A 23,396-nucleotide genomic window follows, 5' to 3' on the forward strand; every position below is an offset into this window, starting at 1 on the left:
ATGCTCCGCAACAAGAAAAGCTACCACAATGAGAAGCCCGCGCACCGCAACCAAGAGTAGCCCCCGCTCGCCGCAACTAGAGAAAGCCCGTGTGCAGCAACAAAGACCCAACACAGCCAAAAATAAAGTAAATAAATAAATAAATTTAAACCTCTGTGTAGAATGTCCTACCCATACTTCTCTTCTTTCAAAGACCATATATTCTCTCACTCCTCTGCTTTCTGTTTTCATGCATTTACCATGCCATGACACATTATATATGTATTTATCTGTTTGTCTCTCTCCCTATCACTCTAGAAAGTAAGTTCCATGAGAGCAGGGACTTGGTTTCGCTCACTGCAGTATTCCCACAACTTAGAAAAGTGCCTGGCGCAAGCTGAGGGCTCAATTCATGATTTTTGAATTAAAAAAAAAATTCATTCATTCATTACTTCGACAAATATGTGTTAAGCACTGACGTAATGGAGACACTATGGATAAAGCAATGAACAGCTAATACAGTTATGATCAGAAAAGGAGAAAGGAGAAGCACTAAGGAGGGTCTCTAAACCTAGACTTCATGAATCAGGTTTCCTGAACAGATGAAGTGATATCTAAGTTCAGACTTGAGGGATGAGCAGGAAATAGCTAATTAAAGTGGGAAAGAAAGCAGCATGAAATATGATCAGGGAATGCAAGGGCAGGGTGCAGAGGGGGAGATGAATAGGACATTCAAAAATCTACAGTTTCACATGATTCAGTTGTAGAACAAGGGAAGAATGTGAGGCCAGAGAGATACACAAAAGCCAAATCATGAAGGACTTTGTAAGTTATGTTAGGTGTTTTGACTTTAAAAGTCATGTTGGGTTTTTTGTTGACCTAAAAACTAACACGAATCATCAAAACGTTTTCAGCAGAATAACACTATTAGATCATTATGTCAAACAGATCTCCAGGATGCAATATAAAGAAAGAACTGAAGAAAATAAGACAAGAAGCAGAGAGATGAAATGATAGTTCCTTGGTAGAGAGATGGAGCAAGTGAATATTTAGGAGGCAGAGTCAACAGGACTTGTTGGCTAATTAGATTTGGGGGTAAGAGATGGGAAGAGTCAAGGATGATGCTCACGTTTCTGGCTTAGGCGGCCAAGTGGGCAGTGGTACATACAGTGAGATAAAGCATATAGAAGAAGGAGCTGGTTTGAAAGGATGATGATGAAGTTTGGGAAGATGAATTAGAGATACTGGTGAGACGTCTAAGCAAACAATGTTAGTAGATTGAGTGATACAAACAAATGAAGCTCAGGATAAAGATGTAAATTTGGAAATCATTAACATATAGATGATAATTGAGGCCATGACAATGAGTGAAATCATCCATGGAGGGTTTACCTACAGAGAAGAATGCACAGTATTCCCTAGGAAACCCCACCATTTTGAAAGATAGACACAGAAGGAACACAGGATGGGGATTGAGAAAAAAACAAAGAAGGAGGAAAACCAAAAGACTACAGTGTCACAGAATAAAAGACAATATTTCAGAAGGCAGATGTACTCAAGAGTGCCTAATACTAAAACAGGTCAAGTAATGTAAGGACTGAAGTTTGCTCAACCAGTTTAATTAGGATCATCAATAATCTTGATGAGAACAGTTCAAGCGGCATAGTGAGAACAAAAGCAGTATTTCAGAGATATAAAAACTAAGAGGTAAAGTAGATAGTAAATACACACAACTCCAAGAAGTTTGACTGTAAAGGGAAAAGAAAGAAAATGAATTCTAAAGGAGACACAGAGTAAAATAAATAAATTTTTAAGATAGGGAAGATTTGAATATATTTAAATGCTTTGGGGAAGAAGCCAGTTTAGAAAGAAGTTGAAGACGAAAGGTAGCTGACATAATCCATTGAGTGAGCTGTCTGAGAAGGTAAGAGGGAATGTATCTGGGAAGCACAGATATTGGTATTACCTTTAGGTCACAAGATATGGTCAAGTTCAGTTCAGAGGGGTAATAAAAAAGCTACTTCCTTGTTCAGATCCTTTAATCATTTCTCATTTGCAAATTTAAACACAAATGCTTTAGTCTGTTCAACTTCACAAATATTCAGATAAGTGCAAATTTAAAATGACATCGTTTTTATACAATGAACTACCAAGAAGAAGAAATATTGATAATAATACCATAGAAGGTAAGCTGAAACTGAACTGCACATAATTTGTCAATAGACTTTTAATTTGGTACAAGTCTTTGGAAATCAACTTGCCAGTATGTATCAAAAATCATAAATATTCATACTAATTATATTTCTGGGAATCTAGCCCAAGGAAATATTGAAAAATATAGGAAGGAACTTACATACATAAGGATACTCACTTGAGTACTACCTATAATGGTGAAAAACTAGAAATAATATGGAAATTATAAAGTAAATTGTATGCCAGTACAATGCACAGTTTTTGGAATAATATACAGTTAATTATAAAATTATAGCACACAAATTTATAAAACATGGATTAAATGTGTATAATACAATGTTAGGTGAAATGTTTTAAAAGTATGTGTATATACATGGCATCTTTCCAACATCACCCAGAATAATGCTTTTAAATAATACTGGACAACATATCATCTATTTCTTCTGCCCAGGCAGCCAATTTATCTGTCTAGAGACAAGGAATATAATATCCTCCATGGAACTCTGTGTTTTAGCTTATCTATTTCTTAATCATAAAAGCATTATACTAAAGACTAAACTAGAAGTAACAGTCAGGGGTTAGGAAGGAGTAAATGTTAAAATGCCTGGAATGAACAGCAATTTTCAGGGTTATAATAACTGAATACTAAAATATTTTATAAACTTTTCACACACAATGTCTTTAAAGTGCACATTTTAAAAATTTACCTTTCACCTAGAAAGTTTCTTCTAACATGTAAAAATAGTCACTCTTGGTTATTATCAAAAAGATGAGATTTAAGTGCTGGCAAGGATGTAGAGAAAAGGGAACCCTCATTCACTACTGGTAAGAATGTAAATCGGTACAGCCATGATGGAAAACATTTGAAGGTTCCTCAAGAAATTAGAAATAGAACTACCATATGATCCAGCAATCCCACTTCTGGCTATATATCCAAAGGAAATGAAATCAACATCTCAAAGAGATATCTGTACCCCCATATTCACTGCAACTTTATTCACAATAACCAAGTTATAGAAACAAATTGTCCATCGATGGATGAATGGATAATGTGTGCGTGTGTGTATATATACATACATATATATATGTATATACACACACACAATGGAATATTATCATCCATAAAAAAGAAAGAAATCCTGCCATTTGTGATAACATAGATGAAACTTGAGGTCATTATGCTAAGTGAAATAAGTCAAACAGAGAAAGCAAACACTGTGTGATCTTGCTTATATGTGGAATCTCAAAAAACCAAACTCATAGAAACACAGAGTAGAATGGTGATTGCCAGGGGCTGAAGGTGGGGAAAATGGGGAGATGTTGATCAAATCATACGAACTTCCAGTTGTAAGATGAATAAGTTCTGGGGATCTAATGTACAGCATGGTGACTATAGTTAACAATACTGTATTATACACCTGAAAGTTGTTAAGAGAGATCTTAAATGTTCTCACAATCACCACCACAACAAAAAAATGGTAATTATGTAAGGTAATAGATGTATTAACTAACTTTTTCCTGGTAATCATTTTGCAATGTATACACATATCAAATTGTCACACTGTACACCTTAAATTTACACGATATTATATGTCAATTACATCTCAATAAAGCTGGGAAAAAAATCATTAAAAAAAGACATTTCTGGATCGGAGTAAAGGCAAGTTTCATATCATTTGAACAAAGAATTAGCTAACAAAATAAAAGGAAAAAAATATAGGATCAAATGGAAGATTTAAATCCACTTCTTCGGTGATTTAAATGTTTACTTTTGGGTGAAAAAAAGAATATTCTGTAAGAAATGTAATTAATATTCAAAGACTATCAGAAACACCTAAAGCCTATAGGCTTTAATTAAAAGGAAAAAGTAATGGCTCAAAAGCTGAAGTTTCTTTGATTTGAGGATAAAAAAAGAGAAAAAGCAAGAGACCATAAAGTGTCAAAGATGACAGCATTAAAGAAATAAGAAAGAAACAGATACATGAGTTCTTCATATATTGAAAGAAGGAAGCTAGGAAAGACACCCTTGACAGCAAAATCACTATTCAATTAGATTAAAAAGAATTAGGGGCAAGTTTTACATATCTGGCCAAATAAGGATAGTTCAAAGATCTTACTGTTTGGGATAAGAGTCTTATAACTGGTAGAATTCCCTCCACCCCAGTCAAGATTTCTTTGTAATCTAATGACAAGACAAGTACATGTTAAATATGCCAATAGTATATATAAAACTGGCTGGCTACTTACCCTATAATAACCAGATTTTACAAATGCCATCTCTACCTTATAATTTTAATTGTAGGCAGAAATCACTGCTGAATTCTGTTTAATGCACTTTTGTTTACATACCTTAATTTGCCCTTTTAAAACTAAGGCATTTTCAAGGAGTCAGTACATTAGAATTTCATAATTTATATATTTTATAGAACTCAAATTAGACTGCCATATTAGACAGAACTAGGCACATGATGTTTGTTATATAAAAACAGAACTATGAATTTCTATGATTGCTTCACATCTAAACTAATCACTTCAAACCGATTCAAGGTAAAAGATCTAAAAATCAAATCCTAGTTCTAGGTCTCAAAATTCAACACTCCAAAAGGAATTACAATACCACTAGCTTGAATACCTTATTAAAAGAATGTGATACAGTTAAGATAAAAACATATCTGCAGGAACCTCAAAAAAATAGAAACCTCACTGTCTAATTTATTTACTCTATGATCAGAATAACTTCTCCAAATGAAGTATTTGGCAATTTATATTACTAATCTAGTTCAATGAAGCTATGCAAAAGGTAGCAAAATTGGAAGAATCATTTTTGCCTATGTATTTTATGCCAACTATCTCCTCAACAAGAATAGCTCACTAGCAGTCATCTGCCATATGTATGTCAAAATATAATTAAATCAACATCTTTCCTTTACTTAAAAACCTGAATCTAAACTGGAATAGTCAGGATGACAGATCATGATTTCAAAAAACATTAATACCAAAGTTGTCTCTTTACTATTTTCCTGCATTTACTCAATGCACAGTCCTATATTTTGAAATCCTGTTAGTGAGACAGTAGTCAAATATTATCTCAATTCTTACGTTCAGGATAAAGAAGGTGGAGAGACAACTAATGTCTTAGTGTAATCAAAAACATCTAGCAAAAATTGTCAGGTGACAAGAGGATAATGTGAAAAACAGTGCAAACATTTGGAGAAGTAACCTCCAAAATAATTTTAACACTTCCTGTCTCTGAAAGCTAGAAGGAAGAGAAAAACCCTCAAAAGATCTGGGTTAAAATGACATAAGTGGGGTTTTTTTTGGTGGGGGCAGCAGATGATTTAGCTTTTTTGACATATTCTTTTCACTTGAGAACAATCTCATAAACGTTAATTAAAGAAGGAAAACTTACAACTACTCAACATACCAAAGAATAAGAAGCAACTAATCTGGTTACTTCAGCTTTAAGAATCTAGGTTGCCAATATCTCTACAACCAGATAAACACCCAGTAAATATAATTACTACTGTTTTTAAAATCTGTGACTGAACTTAAGTGCAGAAAACAATTAAATTCCTGTTAAAATGACCATAATTTGCTACTCGGTTTGTCTTTAACCAAAATATTTGTTCACAGACTATATTGAGAATGATTTGACAAGGAAAAGATGAGGATAAAATTTACTAGATACTATCTGTTCTCAATGAGACAACTCAAATTTTCAACATGGAACTAATATTATTAGTTATTCCACTTTCTTTATCTTTTGGGCTTTTTGAAGCAAACTGTCTTACCCAATTACATACTTTCAAATTTTTCAATTGATAAAAACCTTTACAAGGAAACGATTTTAAAATCACCAAAAAGCCAAAGGACAAGATGTTCAAGACTTTAGACAGTATCTAAGAAAGAACACAGTCAGGGAATGGCTTTGTCAAGGTGGGCAAAGCTCAGAATGGCAGAATTCCTTCCCTGTTGGAATGAATATACTAAAACTGCCGGTGGTTTGGTGGCTATCACTGGGTGCAGTAGTAAAACAGAAGGGAAAAGCCTGGCACAGAAAGCTGAATGGCCCAAAGAAAACCTAAGTGGTGACAAGAGCCTAAAGGCACATGCAGGTACGCATCTTTTATATTGGATGTGATACACTTACATGGCCCCTGTTGAATCTCTTGGGGACCAACAGTAAAGCAAGTTTAGAACTTCAAATCTTGAGACATCTATAGCAAGATGCTGATCCAATGTGGCTCCAAATATCTTCTGTTTTCCTGGCTCACCTGAAGAGGAAAAAACACTACAGAGGATGTGGGAACTGAATTTCTTTATGTAGTTTCTTCTAGAGCAACTGTCTGAAAGTTTTGGCCCAATCCTTTTTGAAGTCTGGAGATGAGACACTTGAGGGACTAGTGAAAAACAAAATTCACATGAAAAGGTGGAGTGAGACATCTAAAAGGGGAATACGAGAGCAAAAGATACTGGTCGTAGGTAAATCAGTGTTTCTAATCCTTAAGTGGGAGGAGGCAGAGAAAGGAGAGAAAAAATGCACCGATGTTTCTCCCTCCGCTCCCTCACCCCAATTGCTACTAAAATTTCACAAAGTACCTAAACTTTTTGACCGCAATTAGGGAGTGAGTGAGCAAGACTACTTGGAAAGTTTAAGCGTTTTGTCAAGTCTCCCTCCCCTGGCTAAGCGGCATTATTAAGCAGCAGGGAGGCCTTTCAGATAATACTTTTTTTCTAAGAAAAGATTCTGGTGGAATACAGCTTGAAACAATAAAGGAAGAGAAAAATAAATGCAATTTATACAAAAATGGAAGTCACAGGACAATATACCATATTGACAAAGTTTATTTACTTCTGTTTTTCCAAAGGGGAGGGCTGCTTTCTTGTAATAAGAAATCAGAACAAAAAGTAGTTTCCAAATAATATAAAATATTTTTAAACTAGGCAACACGAACTGCATGCTTCATCCCCTTAGGAAATATTATCCCTGGAAAGATAATCTTTAAAAAACTAAGAAGAGCAGAACCAAGTCTGATGTACATTACAACACAAAAGCATAAAAGTGGAGTCCATAAAATTAATTTTAGATTTTTTAATTAACTTAATTTTTTTCTTAAAACATTTTACCTAAATGTTGTCTTATCAGAGTTACTCTCCAGCATTCATGTAATAGCCTAGGATATAAAACAATTTTCTTTCCAAATATATTCCATTTTAACCAGAGTTTACTTGAACTATATCTGGTAAAGATACCAGAATTTTCTGAAAAATAAGATTGGAGAACCAATTGGATCCTTACCTGACGTGGCTGTTCATTCATTCGCTGTGGATCTGATTTCACTTTATTACTAGGATGATTTGTGACTTTGGTTACCGGTTGTTTGAAAATTGATGCTGTTTGTCTAATTGGCAATGTTGTATTCAAGTCTGGCTTACCCTGTGGATATAAGTGCGTTTTAATTAATAAATATTATATACAAATACAATTAGATAAATTTTTATTAATTCAATATGTATTACTTTAACTTGGATTATTCCAAACTTCTCAATCTCAGCATTTTAAATACTCTGAAGTACACTTTAATCACTTTATTATGTAAGACGTGCAAAGTTTTCTCATAATAAAAAGCTTTCTGTATTCTTTTAAATGTAAGAAAATTCTCTAAATTAAAATTCATAATTAATTTGATTAGCAAGATACTAGGAACTTCTAGGTGAACAAATATGTTTAAGGTTAGGTTGCACAAAAGGAAGGAGGGTTTTCAGGACAATAATCGGAAAGCAGTCATTTCTACATTCTGAAAATGGAGGAAACTAATAGCGCACTTGGCCATTAAAATATAAATAACCTCATGAGCTGTCAGGGGGCCAGGCTTACGTAAAACCACAAAGGTTAACCTTCCCTTTTATATTAAAAAAAAAAGATAATTAGAAATGAAAGTTGTAATTCCACAAACAGAGCTCAATTTAGAAAAATGTAATAAAATAAGGAAATATCCGTTATCTTTAATATTTTATAGCACATTTAATGCTTTTTTAAAAAAACTTAAAATTGAAGTTTCAGAAGGGCAAGCAACATACTTATTTTTAATCAACCAGTAAAAAAATTAAGTTATGTTCTAATGAAAAGCAAATGTGGCACAGAATTGCTATTAAGCTCATTTGAAATACTCTAACATCAGGTGGGGCAGAGGCGAGGAAAAAGAGGAAGAAAAAGAACAAAATGTGATTTAATCACTGTGTATTCTGAGTCTGGCAAAAACCATAAAGCTCCAATACACCTGAAAGCAATACACATCAGATAATTTTAGTATACAAGTATACCTGATAAATCATCTACAGGATGTTCAATGAACTTTTATCTTTATAACTATCTCCAAATAAAAATTATACCAACTTTGAGACTCCAGAGCAGCAGTTCTCAACCTTGAGCATGCATCAGAGTCACCCAGAGGGCTGATGAAAGCACAGGTTATTGGGCCTCACTCACAGAAATTCTGATTCAGGAGGTCTGAGGTAGGACCTGGGAAACTGCATTTCTATTAAGGGCCAGGTGATGTTGATGCTGGTACAGCGACCACACTTGGACGACTGTTCTAAAACAAAGACTGCGAGTTGGTGGCGGGGAGACCAGGTCTAACGCATAGATAGATGTGTCTTGTTCAGTTTTTAGTTCCTTTAGTAAATTAAGCCAACATCTACAAATAAAATTCACATAAAATGCAGAATTCTAGGCTGCTTAAAGGAGCTCCAGAGACGGGTGCGAGCCACGGCTAACAGCGCGGACCCCAGAGACGGGCATGAGACGCTAAGGCTGCTGCTGCCGCCACCAAGAAGCCTGTGTGCGAGCACAGGTCACTCTCCACACCTCCCTTCCGGGGAGCCTGTGCAGCCCGCCACTGCCAGGGTCCCGGGATCCAGGGACAACTTCCCCGGGAGAACGCACGGCGCGCCTCAGGCCGGTGCAATGTCACGCTGGCCTCTGCCGCCGCATCCGTACCCCTCCCTCCCCCCCGGCCTGAGCCCCCGAATCAGCGGCTCCTTTAACCCCGTCCTGTCTGAGCAAAGAACAGACGCCCTCCGGCGACCTACACACAGAGGTGGGGCCAAATCCAAAGCTGAACCCCGGGAGCTGTGTGAACAAAGAAGAGAAAGGGAAATCCCTCCCAGCAGCCTCAGGAGCAGCAGATTAAATCTCCACAATCAACTTGATGAACCTGCATCTGTGGAATACCTGAATAGACAACGAATCATCCCAAACTGAGGAGGTGGACTTTGAGAGCAAGATTTATTATTTTTTCCCCTTTTCCTCTTTTTGTGAGTGTGTATGTGTAGGCCTCTGTGTGACATTTTGTCTGTATAGCTTTGCTTCCATCATTTGTCCTAGGGTGTCATCCGTCTGTTTTTTTTTTAAATTTTTTTCTTAATAATTATTTTAAAAACTTTATTTTACCTTACTTTATTTTATTTTATCCTCTTTCTTTCTTTCTACTTTTTCTCCCTTTTATTCTGAGCCGTGTGGATGAAAGGCTCTTGGTGCTGCAGCCAGGAGTCAGTGATGTGCCTCTGAGGTGGGACAGCCAACTTCAGGACACTGGTCCACAAGAGGCCTCCCAGCTGCACATAATATCAAACGGCGAACATCTCCCAGAGATCTCCATCTCAACACCAACACCCAGCTTCACTCAACGACAGCAAGCTACAGTGCTGGACACCCTATGCCAAACAACTAGCAAGACAGGAACAGAACCCCACCCATTAGCAGAAAGGCTGCCTAAAAGCATTATAAGTCCACAGACACCCCAAAACACACCACAAGACAGGGACCTGCCCACCAGAAAGACAAGATCCAGCCTCATCCACCAGAACACAGACACTAGTCCCCTCCACCAGGAAGCCTACACAACCCACTGAACCAACTTTAGCCACTGGGGACAGACACCAAAAACAACAGGAACTACGAGCCTTTAGCCTGCAAAACGGAGACCCCAAAGACAGTAAGATAAGCAAAATGAGAAGACAGAAAAACACACAGCAGATGAAGGAGCAAGATAAAAACCCACCAGACCTAACAAATGAAGAGGAAATAGGCAATCTACCTGAAAAAGAATTCAGAATAATGATAGTAAAGATGATCCAAAATCTTGGAAATAGAGAAAATGCAAGAAACATTTAACAAGGAACTAGAAGAACTAAAAAGGAAACAAGCAACGATGAACAACACAATAAATGAAATTAAAAATACTCTAGATGGGATCAACAGCAGAATAACTGAGGCAGAAGAACGGATAAGTGACCTGGAAGATAAAGTAGTGGAAATAACTACTGCAGAGAAGAATAAAGACAAAAGAATGAAGAGAACTGAGGACAGTCTCAGAGACCTCTGGGACAACATTAAATGCACCAACATTTGAATTATAGGGTTCCAGAAGAAGAAGAGAAAAAGAAAGGGACTAAGAAAATATTTGAAGAGATCATAGTTGAAAACTTCCCTAATATGGGAAAGGAAATAGTTAATCAAGTCCAGGAAGCACAGAGAGTCCCATACAGGATAAATCCAAGGAGAAACATGCCAAGACACATATAAATCAAACTGTCAAAAATTAAATACAAAGAAAACATATTAAAAGCAGCAAGGGAAAAACAACAAGTAACACACACAGGAATCCCCATTAGGTTCACAGCTGATCTTTCAGCAGAAACTCTGCAAGCCAGAAGGGATTGGCAGGACATATTTAAAGTGATGAAGGAGGAAAACCTACAACCAAGATTACTCTACACAGCAAGGATCTCATTCAGATTTGACGGAGAAATTAAAACCTTTACAGACAAGCAAAAGCTGAGAGAGTTCAGCACCACCAAACCAGCTTTACAACAAATGTTAAAGAATCTTCTCTAGGCAAGAAACACAAGTGAAGAAAAACACCTACAATAACAAACCCAAAACAATTAAGAAAATGGGAATAGGAACATACATATCGATAATTACCTTTAATGTAACTGGATTAAATGCTCCCACCAAAAGACACACACTGGCTGAATGGATACAAAAACAAGACCCATATATATGCTGTCTACAAGAGACCCACTTCAGACCTAGAGACACATACAGACTGAAAGTGAGGGGATGGAAAAAGATATTCCATGCAAATGGAAACCAAAAGAAAGCTGAGGTAGCAATTCTCATATCAGACAAAACAGACTTTACAATGAAGACTATTAGAAGAGACAAAGAAGGACACTACATAATGATCAAGGATCGATCATTATCATTATCGAAGAAGATAAAACAACTGTAAATATTTATGCACCCAACATAAGAGCACCTCAATACATAAGGCAAATACTAACAGCCATAAAAGGGGAAATCGACAGTAACACATTCATAGCAGGGGACTTTAACACCCCACTTTCACCAATGGACAGATCATCCAAAATTAAAATAAATAAGGAAACCCAAGCTTTAAATGATACATTAAACAAGATGGACTTAATTGATATTTATAGGACATTCCATACAAAAACAACAGAATACACAATTTTCTCAAGTGCTCATGGAACATTCTCCAGGATAGATCATACCTTGGGTCACAAATCAAGCCTTGGTAAATTTAAGAAAATTGAAATCGCATCATGTATCTTTTCCAACCACAAGGCTATGAGACTAGATATCAATTACAGGAAAAGATCTGTAAAAAATACAAACACATGGAGGCCAAACAATACACTACTTAATAACAAAGTGATCACTGAAGAAATCAAAGAGGAAATCAAAATATACCTAGAAACAAATGACAATGGAGACACTATGACCCAAAACCTATGGGATGCAGCAAAAGCAGTTCTAAAGGGAAGTTTATAGCAATACAATCCTACCTTAAGAAACAGGAAACATCTCGAATAAACAACCTAAGCTTGCAACTAAAGCAATTCGAGAAAGAAGAACAAAAAAACCCAAAGTTAGCAGAAGGAAAGAAATCATAAAGATCAGATCAGAAATAAATGAAGCAAACGATAGCAAAGATCAATAAAACCAAAAGCTGGTTCTTTGAGAAGATAAGCAAAATTGATAAACCATTAGCCAGACTCATCAAGAAAAAAAGAGAGAAGACTCAAATCAATAGAAATGAAAAAGGAGAAGTAACAACTGACACTGCAGAAATACAAAAGATCATGAGAGGTTACTACAAGCAACCCTATGCCAATAAAATGGACAACCTGGAAGAAATGGACAAATTCTTAGAAATGCACAACCTGCCAAGACTGAATCAGGAAGAAATAGAAAATATGAACAGAAAAATCACAAGCAATGAAATTGAAACTGTGATTAAAAATCTTCCAACAAATAAAAGCCCAGGACCAGATGGCTTCACAGGCAAATTCTTTCAAACATTTAGAGAAGAGCTAACACCTATCCTTCTCAAACTCTTCCAAAATATAGCAGAGGGAGGAACACTCCAAACTCATTCTACAAGGCCACCATCACCCTGATACCAAAACCAGACAAGGATGTCACAAAGAAAGAAAACTACAGGCCAGTATCACTGATGAACACAGATGCAAAATTCCTCAACAAAATACTAGCAAACAGAATCCAACAGCACATTAAGAGGATCATACACCATGATCAAGTGGGGTTTATTCCAGGAATGCAAGGATTCTTCAATATACGCAAATCAATCAACGTCATACACCACATTAACAAACTGAAGGTGAAAAACCATATGGTCATCTCAATAGATGCAGAGAAAGCTTTTGACTAAATTCAACATCCATTTATGATAAAAACCCTCCAGAAAGTAGGCATAGAGGGAACTTTACTCAACATGATAAAGGCCATATACGACAAACCCACACCCAACATCATCCTCAATGGTGAAATACTGAAAGCATTTCCACTAAGATCAGAAACAAGACAAGGTTGACCACTCTCACGACTCTTATTCAACATAGTTTTGGAAGTTTTAGCCACAGCAATCAAAGAAAGGAAATAAAAGGAATCCAAATCAGAAAAGAAGTAAAGCTGTCACTGTTTGCAGATGACATGATACTGTACATAGAGAATCCTAAAGATGCTACCAGAAAACTACTAGAGCTAATCAATGAATTTGGTAAAGTAGCAGGATACAAAATTAATGCACAGAAATCTCTGCATTCCTACACACGAATGATGAAAAATCTGAAAGTGAAATCAAGAAAACACTCCCATTTACCATTGCAACAAAAAGAATAAAATATCCAGGAATAAATCTACCTAAGGAGACAAGACCTGTATGCAGAAAATTATAAGACACAGATGAAACAAATTAAAGATGATACAAATAGATGGAGAGATATACCATGTTCTTGGATTGGAAGAATCAACATTGTGAAAATGACCATACTACCCAAAGCAATCTACAGATTCAATGCAATCCCTGTCAAACTACCACTGGCATTTTTCACAGAACTAGAACAAAATATTTCACAATTTGCATGGAAACACAAAAGACCCCGAATAGCCAGAGCAATCTTGAGAACAAAAAACGGAGCTGGGGCTTCCCTGGTGGCACAGCGGTTGAGAGTCCGCCTGCCGATGCAGGGGACACAGGTTCATGCCCCAGTCCGGGAAGATCCCACATGCCGCGGAGCAGCTAGGCCCGTGAGCCATGGCCGCTGAGCCTGTGCTCTGCAACGGGAGAGGCCACAACAGTGAGAGGCCCGTGTACGGCAAAAAAAAAAAACAAAACAATGGAGCTGGAGGAATCAGGCTCCCTGACTTCAGACTATACTACAAAGCTACAGTAATCAAGACAGTATGGTACTGGCACAAAAACAGAAATATAGATCAATGGAACAGGATAGAAAGCCCAGAGATAAACCCACGCACATACGGACACCTTATCTTTGATAAAGCAGGTAGGAATGTATACAGTGGAGAAAGGATAGCCTCTTCAATAAGTGGTGCTGGAAAACTGGACAGGTACATGTAAAAGTATGAGATTAGATCACTCCCTAACACCATACACAAAAATAAGCTCAAAATGGATTAAAGACCTAAATGTAAGGCCAGGAACTATCAAAATCTTAGAGGAAAACATAGACAGAACACTCTATGACATAAATCACAGCAAGATCCTTTTTGACCCACCTCCTAGAGAAATGGACATAAAAACAAAAATAAACAAATGGGACCCAATGAAACTTCAACGCTTTTGCACAGCAAAGGAAACCATACACAAGACCAAAAGACAACCCTCAGAATGGGAGAAAATATTTGCAAATGAAGCCACTGACAAAGGATTAATCTCCAAAATTTACAAGCAGCTCATGCAGCTCAATAACAAAAAAACAAACAACCCAATCCAAAAATGGGCACAAGACCTAAATAGACATTTCTCCAAAGAAGATATACAGACTGCTAACAAACACATGAAAGAGTGCTCAACATCATTAATCATTAGAGAAATGCAAATCAAAACTACAATGAGGGCCTCCCTGGTGGTGCAGTGGTTGAGAGTCCGCCTGCCGATGCAGGGGACACGGGTTCGTGCCCCGGTCCAGGAAGATCCCATGTGCCGCGGAGCGTCTGGGCCCGTGAGCCATGGCCACTGGGCCTGTGCATCCGGAGCCTGTGCTTCGCAACGGGAGAGGCCACAACAGAGAGAGGCCCGCGTACCGCCAAAAAAAAAAAAAAAACTACAATGAGATATCATCTCACACCAGTCAGAATGGCCATTATCAAAAAATCTAGAAACAATAAATGCTGGAGACGGTGTGGAGAAAAGGGAACACTCTTGCATTGCTGGTGGGAATGTGAATTGGTACAGCCACTATGGAGAACAGTATGGAGGTTCCTTAAAAAACTACAAATAGAACTACCGTATGACCCAGCAATCCCACTACGGGGCATATACCCAGAGAAAACCATAATTCAAAAAGAGTCATGTACCAAAATGTTCACTGCAGCTCTATTTACAATAGCCAGGAGATGGAAACAACCCAAGTGTCCATGATCAGATGAATGGATAAAGAAGATGTGGCACATATATACAATGGAATATTACTCAGCCATAAAAAGAAACGAAATTGAGCTATTTGTAATGAGGTGGATAGACCTAGAGTCTATCATACAGAGTGAAGTCAGAAAGAAAAAGACAAATACCGTATGCTAACACATATATATGGAATTTAAGAAAAAAAAATGTCATGAAGAACCTAGGGGTAAGGCAGGAATAAAGACGCAGACCTCCTAGAGAACGGACTTGAGGTTATGGGGAGGGGGAAGGGTGAGCTGTGACAGGGCGAGAGACAGTCATGGACATATACACACTAACAAACGTAGTAAGGTAGATAGCTAGTTGGAAGCAGCCGCATGGCACAGGGATATTGGCTTGGTGCTTTGTGACAGCCTGGAGGGGTGGGATAGGGAGGGTGGGAGGGAGGGAGACGCAAGAGGGAAGAGATATGGGAACATATGTATATGTATAACTGATTCACTTTGTTATAAAGCAGAAACTAACACATCATTGTAAAGCAATTATACCCCAATAAAGATGTTAAAAAAAAAATCTAGAAACAATAAATGCTGGAGACGGTGTGGAGAAAAGGGAACACTCTTGCACTGCTGGTGGGAATGTGAATTGGTACAGCCACTATGGAGAACAATATGGAGGTTCCTTAAAAAACTACAAATAGAACTACCGTATGACCCAGCAATCCCACTACTGGGCATATACCCAGAGAAAACCATAATTCAAAAAGAGTCATGTACCAAAATGTTCACTGCAGCTCTATTTACAATAGCCAGGAGATGGAAACAACCCAAGTGTCCATCATCAGATGAATGGATAAAGAAGATGTGGCACACATATACAATGGAATATTACTCAGCCATAAAAAGAAATGAAATTGAGCTATTTGTAATGAGGTGGTTGGACATAGAGTCTGTCATACAGAGTGAAGTAAGTCAGAAAGAGAAAGACAAATACCGTATGCTAACACATATATATGGAATTTAAGAAAAAAATGTGATGAAGAACCTAGGGGTAAGACAGGAATAAAGACAGAGACCTACTGGAGAATGGACTTGAGGTTATGCAGACGGGGAAGGGTAAGCTGTGACAAAGTGAGAGAGTGGCATGGACATATATACACTACCAAACGTAAAACAGATAGCTAGTGGGAAGCAGCCGCATAGCACAAGGAAATCAGCTTGGTGCCTTGTGACCACCCAGAGGGGTGGGATAGGGAGGGTGGGAGGGAGGGAGACGCAAGAGGGAAGAGATATGGGAACATATGTATATGTATAACTGATTCACTTTGTTATAAAGCAGAAACTAACACACCATTGTAAAGCAATTATACTCCAATAAAGATGTAAAAAAAAAAAAGAAAGAAAAAAAAAGAGAGAAGAAAATGCAGAATTCTAGCTTCTCTTAAAAACTCAAAGATCTAGAAATACTGGACTGATGTGGCCAAAGCAGGCCATTATTGATTAGTAATGGCTGCCACTAGAGGTGTCAAGTTTTGTTCTTTTGCAAAAGTCTTCAATTCACATTTGCAAAGCTGTCTGAGCCCTACAGGTACTGAGTTTGTGATCTCTGCTTAAAGAATATCAGGATGACTAGAAAGGTAAGGATCACAATAGATTAATCTGATCATTATTACAATTACAGTATTATTTGGACTCACTATTAAATATACCTCTACCCCCAGCCCCAAACACACACACACACACACACACACACACACACACTGATCTTCTGTACCTACTGGGCATGCTTGTCATTTCTTGCACTCAATTTTCTCCCCATGTATGTGCTTACCTTTACGAGACATATTCATCTTTAATAACTCTTAATATTATTTCTCAGGCATTTCACTTTCTTATCTTTATGGTTTTCCAAAAAACTTAGAGGTGTGGAAATTTGACCAACAGGCTGCAAAATAACCACTTAGGATGCCATCTCTGAAAAGTGTGAGGCCCAGAAATGTGTATTTTTTAAAGCTCTCCTGGTAATTCTGTGATGCACCGGTTTGGATCCCTCTGATTTATGACACCTAGAGCATCCTGAGGTCCTAAGTGAAGCCATCCAACCTATAACATAGTCAATATTCAATCCTAAGGAAGTTTAACACATAAATGCTTATGAAGAACTTATCCTGTCACTGATTAGTTATAATTAGTATCTTCCACTAAACAATATCTTGTTTGGTTTTTAATGTTTTTGTTCTTTAATAAAGAACAATAAACTCTGCTGGTATTATAATGAAGATGGCATCAGTAGACAAAGAAGTATATAACAACTGTTTGTATGAGCAAACACAGTCGAGCCTGTAAGATTCTCATTGTTACAAAGAATGACTGGAGGAAGCACAGACTAGCCTAAACTATTCAAAACTATAAAATCCTGAATCCACACAGACTGGAAGGAAGCATGGAACATGTAAAACGACCTGTGCTACAATGGTTAGATTGATATTTTTTTCATTAACTTATGTTTGTGGTACAATTAATAAAAATTTATTTACTGGCTAAAAGTATTCAAAATACACCATTAACTTCCATTGTCTGACAATGAGACAATTCATTTCCCAGTGGCATGGAATGAGATTATTCAAGAGTGTGCTGCCTTGCTCTTCTTTTATCTTATTTTGGTTTCTATTATTTTTTGTCTTTTAAACTGGCCTGAAAGCTCTGAAGACAGAAAGAATTTTTTACGAATTAATTTTGTATTCTACAGCAGTATCGTGTAGAATAATCTGAGAAGCTGGACGAACTGGTTTTCCCAGAAACTGTCAAAAAAACAGTAAATTTTATTACCATTCTCCCCTGAGGACTGTCAAAGAGCCACTGTTAATTCACGCCCAGTTGTTGTCTGAGTTTTTCTAAATAACTACCAATCTGCCATGAACTTAGCAGTTATAAAGCCAACACTTTTTTTATGGGACAAGTCAAAGCTATTCATGTATTTGAAATCTTCCCTTTCAATACAAGAAAAAGTAAAATAGAAGTTCCTTATATCATAAAACTAAACCGACAGGGCTTCCCTGGTGGCGCAGTGGTTGAGAGTCCGCCTGCCGATGCAGGGGACACAGGTTCGCGTCCCGGTCCGGGAAGATCCCACAGGCCGCGGGGCGGCTAGGGCCGTGAGCCATGGCCGCTGAGCCTGCGCGTCCGGAGCCTGTGCTCCGCAACGGGAGAGGCCACAACAGTGAGAGGCCCGCGTGCCGCAAAAAAAAAAACAAACCTAATTTGACAAACACACACATTCTAATAAAGTTTCCAACCTTTGATAAATCTTCTCAGTATACAGGGTAGCGCTCAAATCAAAATTTAATGTATTTTATAATAATGTGTATATTAAGCTGGAAGTATTCAAATAACTCAAATAATTGTTGAGGGTTCATTCTATCCCTCTGGGATGAATACAAAAATAAATCTTTTAAAAAATTTTTTAAATTTTTACTTAATCTCTTTCCAATAAATATCTGAGATGGCTCTTAAAACTCACAAAGGACAAATACGCAATAAAAATTAATTTTAAAATTAATTTTTAAAAATCAAGGAGAAAACAAATTTCCTTTTGAAAAGGTTAACAGTGATTGATACTAGAGCTGAGCATCAAATGTGGATCTGAACTTTCTAGGGGTGTGGATGAAAAAAAGAAATATTAAATTACATAGATATCACACTCAGAAGGGAGGAAGCATACCAATTAATGAGGAAAACAAAAGCTGTCCTGGTATTAAACCTAGAAAAAAAATTAAAGACACAACATCACAACAAATATTTAGCAGATTTCAAATGCTTTTTCTTTTTCCAATGACCTTCCATAAAAGCCAAGAACATATTTAAAGGACAACTCAGTGAAGATGATTCTGAAAAGAACTAAACCAGAGTGTTCGGATTACTGTGTAAACTTTCGGTGATCTAATGTGATTAAGGCTAGAAAAGAGGATAACTAAAGAGGTGATGCAGAGCATGTTTCATAAACCGGTCGTTTTCAAATACTGTTTCATTCCTACCCTTAAAAATTTTTTGCAAATATATATACCCCACCTACATTTTGAAGTATTTCACATTTTAATGTAAAGAGTTGGGGAGCGGGGGTGGGGGATGAATTGGGAGATTGGGATTGACATGTATACACTAATATGTATAAAGTAGATGACTAATAAGAACCTGCTGTATAAAAAAGTAAATAAAATTAAATTTAAAAAAAGAGTTGGGGAGGATGAGCTAAGGTATTTTAAATACTGACACTTTAATAATAAACTGTTACATCATGTTAAAATGCAGCTAACAGAATCTAATTATACCCGCCATCAGCCATGTATACATAAACAAAATCTTCAGTAGTAATACATTTATTATACTCCTTTTTCCCTTTGAACAATTCCATTCCCAGAATTATTTATTTTAAACTTGAAAACCTTTAATTAATCATTTATACATCATAAAGTTTTTTTTTTTACTTTCTGTGACCTTAAAGTTCTTAGTGATAAAAAAAAATTTTTTCTGGTTTATTACAATTATTAGTATATAACTGACCAAAAACAGTAAATTATACATTTTAATAATTATTAAATGTAAGAGATAAAAACTATACATGAAAATAATTTATTTAAAAATTAACTCCATAGCCTTAGATGAGTAGTCCCAATTGCTAGAACATTTAAGATTTAATACCGATTCTATTCCTATTCTTCATTTTTTGATAGATATAACACTAAGAAACCTTGTTCACATAAATGAATAGTTTTAGTCTGTCTGTCAATTTTTTGGACTTCTTTTGAGTTATATGTGAAAATATCACATAGCAAACGATCAAAAATTTCAATAATTCACATCTACATTAAGTCCTCTGTAAATTTTATTGTGGGCAAAGAACTGTACTAGTAGAAAGATTTGACAATTACCAAGTCATTCATTTTCTCAGTATCAACACCAATATTTCAAATTGTCCCTTTACTGGAGGTCAAACATTTTATACCATGGTAAAACTGCACACAAGCGAGAAGAGTATTATATACTCTTCTATAAAATGGGAGAGAGTTGACTATGGAAGAGGAACTGGGGAAAAAAGAACCTGTACCTCTATCTCAGGTACATTCTCAGAACCTAAGGACACAGAAATAATTCCTTTAAAACCACCCATGCTGTGTATACCATGTTAAGCCTCCACATAGCATAGTTTGAACAGCAGGAACTTAAACTATATATTGTAAATACCACTTTCCTCAGCCTAGCTTTGAAACAGTATGATAGTTCAGAACTGTGCATATTCTATAACAAGCGCCTAGGGGATTCATTTTATCTTTAAAATGCATGCAAATTTTGCATTTTATTTTAGAAATTAGCCACGTTTGTTTTAATGTAAAAATGTTGCTCTCCTACCCAAAATGCTTCAACAAAACTGGACACCTCCAATGGAATACTACTCAGCCATAAAAGAATGAAATTTTGCCATGTGCAGCAACATGGATGGACTTGGAGGGCATTATGCTATGTGAAATAAGTCAGACAGAGAAAGACAAATACTGTATGATATCACTTGTATGTGGAATCTAAAAAATACAACAAACTAGTGAATATAACAAGAAAGAAGCAGACTCACGGATACAGAGAACAAACTAGTGGTTACCAGTGGGGAGAGGGAAGGGGGGAGGGGCAATATAGGGGTAGGGGACTAAGAGGTACAAACTCTTAGGTATAAAATAAGCTACAAGGATATACTGTACAACATGGCGAATACAGCCAATATTTTATAATGGCTATAAATAGGGTAACCTTCAAAAACTGTGAATTATATATTATACACCTGTAACTTATATAATATTGTACAGCAACTATACTTCAATTTAAAAAAGCAACAACAAACAAAAGGAAAAAAAAGAAAACTGATCATTTAAGTATCATTTTAATTCTGTGGCTCTGCATATCCCCAAGAGATATTCATGCCCCAATTTGAGAAGCAAAGACTTTATTTTTCTAAGGTCACTTTCCTCATCTGTAAATGAGGGTAAATACAATAACTATTCATAAGATTCTTATAAAGATCAAACAAGATAATTCATGTATGATAATGAAAGCTCATGCAGCTTTCATTCAGTCACTGAACAAACACTGAGTGCCTGCCATCTGCCAGGTACTGACCGTACGCTGGGTATAGTATCACTCACAAAACACCAAAATCCCTCAGAGCTTACATTCTCAGGGTAGGGATAAGATGACAATTAACAAAATAGGTGTAGAGTTTATCGTCATGTTGGCACATGAACTCTGAAGAAATAGGAGCTATTTTTATTATCAGCACTAACATGTTATTGAACATGCTACTAAAATTTAGAAACTTGACCTATTAAGCTTTCCCATAAGGGAAGCCATCTGCTGCTTCACACAAAGAGGAGCCTGAGTGGTATCTTCAGGTCGAAACAAGATTATCCTCAAAATGTAATTTCGGACTTTCTCCAGAATATGCACAGTAGCCAACAGCTAATGCGTTTCCACAAAAATCAAAAGCCAACAATACAAAGTGCTTTACAATCCTTCAGTTTTTTATATAATTCACACACCATAAAATTCACCATTTTAAAGTATACAACTCAGTGGGTTTTAGTAGATGCAGAAGGTTGTGCAAGCTTCATAGGTTTCTGCAAAAAGTAAAGAAAAATATACCTGGGATCTATGATTTTGTACTGAAAATCCACTTCATGTAATATCCTAAATGAGGAATAAGATATTACCTTTTTAAGGAGATCAACGGAATATTAAAAAAATAATGAAATGGGTGTACTATACTTTGAGCTCATTAAAAAAGGACATATACTTGTAGTTAACTGAAGAAGTGGAGGTTTGAAATTCATCATTGAAATCAAGTTTTGAAGAGTTTTGTTTGAAAAAATAACTTCTTGGAGCTTTAGTTAATATGGGGTCATTAAAGGACAGATGGCAAAAGATTAATGAGTTTCAACCAGAACAGCTCTACTCAAACTAAGGCATCAATTGTATGGAATTCATTATCTCCTTTACATCTGTGTTGGCACTAGCTGAGTACACATCCCTAGAATTATGGAAACAGTCACCCAAATCGTTTTCTGTAGGGCTTCATTCTCTCGCTGACCTAGAGTCTACAAAGTCAGCTAACTCTTCAAGACCTATAAAACCTGGTGAAATTCACTCAATTGTTGACAGAAAACCAAGCATCCAAAATAAATCTTGACAAAACCATACCATGGGCACCTATGTCCCCAAGTCTACCTTCACTATTAGCACAAAGGCCAAGCCAGACCCTCCCAAAAGGTCTATTGTACTTTGATACCTTTGAGGTACTAACTTATAACATGCTAAACCTGCTCTCATAGTGAACAGTATACTCTCATCAGCAAGTCTATTGCTAACATGGCTAAAGTTCTTCTGTTCACTTTCTGCTTCCTAGCAATCTTTATACAATCCATACCTAAATACCTACCTCAAATCAGCCAAAACATGGACCAGTGCTGTTAGTTGTTAATAACTTGTTCATTATCTTCATTCATCAGCTAAAGATAAATATCCTTTATTTATTTATTAAGGATATTTCTGCATATGAGAAAATTAGAAGTTCTCTGGAATACTAAATACAGTTGACCTTTGAACGACGCGGGAGTTTAGGCGTCAACCCTCCGCACAAATGAAAATTGGCATATAACTTATAGTCAGTCCTCTGGATCCATGGTCCTGCATCCATGGATTCAACCAACTGCTGATCGTGCAGTACTGCAGTATTTACTATGGAAAAAAATCTGCATATAAGTGGATGCATGCAGTTCAAATGTGTTGTTCAAAGGTTAACCGTAGTTCTAGTGTCTCTTGCTACATCTTACTCTTTCTTTATTCATTAAACGACCACTGTCCAAGGCATCATCATCCCAGCCTGGGTAAATAGCCTCCTGCTATAACTGGCCTGCAGCTCCCACTTCTACACCTCTACAGTATATTCTCCACACAGCAGCCAGAGAGTGTATCGCTCCCTACATAAAGTCCACAAATAAGCATTCCATACCACTCCTTACGGTGGCCTCCCAAGTCCTGTCATTAGGTTTGTCTTCTTCCTTGACCTCACCAAGTACCCCTTTCCCACTCACTAACCTCCAGCCACCATGGCCTACTTTCTCCCCTCATATGCTAAATGTATCCGGCCTTGAGGATTTTGCACTGGCTATTCCCTCTGTTTAGAACACTTTTCCCTCAGGGGTTT

At 36.8% G+C, this 23,396-nt stretch overlaps 1 protein-coding gene across 1 annotated transcript in view; it reads right to left on the reverse strand.

The window, feature by feature from the left end:
- MBD2 (methyl-CpG binding domain protein 2) overlaps positions 1-23,396 on the reverse strand; it is a 77,223-nt gene that overhangs the window by 27,320 nt on the left and 26,507 nt on the right. Inside the window, exon 3 of the mRNA XM_019937070.3 lies at positions 7,472-7,609. Coding sequence (XP_019792629.1) covers positions 7,472-7,609 — 138 coding nt within the window. The remainder of the gene's footprint in view (positions 1-7,471; positions 7,610-23,396) is intronic.

The sequence above is a fragment of the Tursiops truncatus genome, chromosome 13 (genome assembly GCF_011762595.2).
Source record: "Tursiops truncatus isolate mTurTru1 chromosome 13, mTurTru1.mat.Y, whole genome shotgun sequence".
Taxonomy (NCBI): Eukaryota; Metazoa; Chordata; class Mammalia; order Artiodactyla; family Delphinidae; genus Tursiops; species Tursiops truncatus.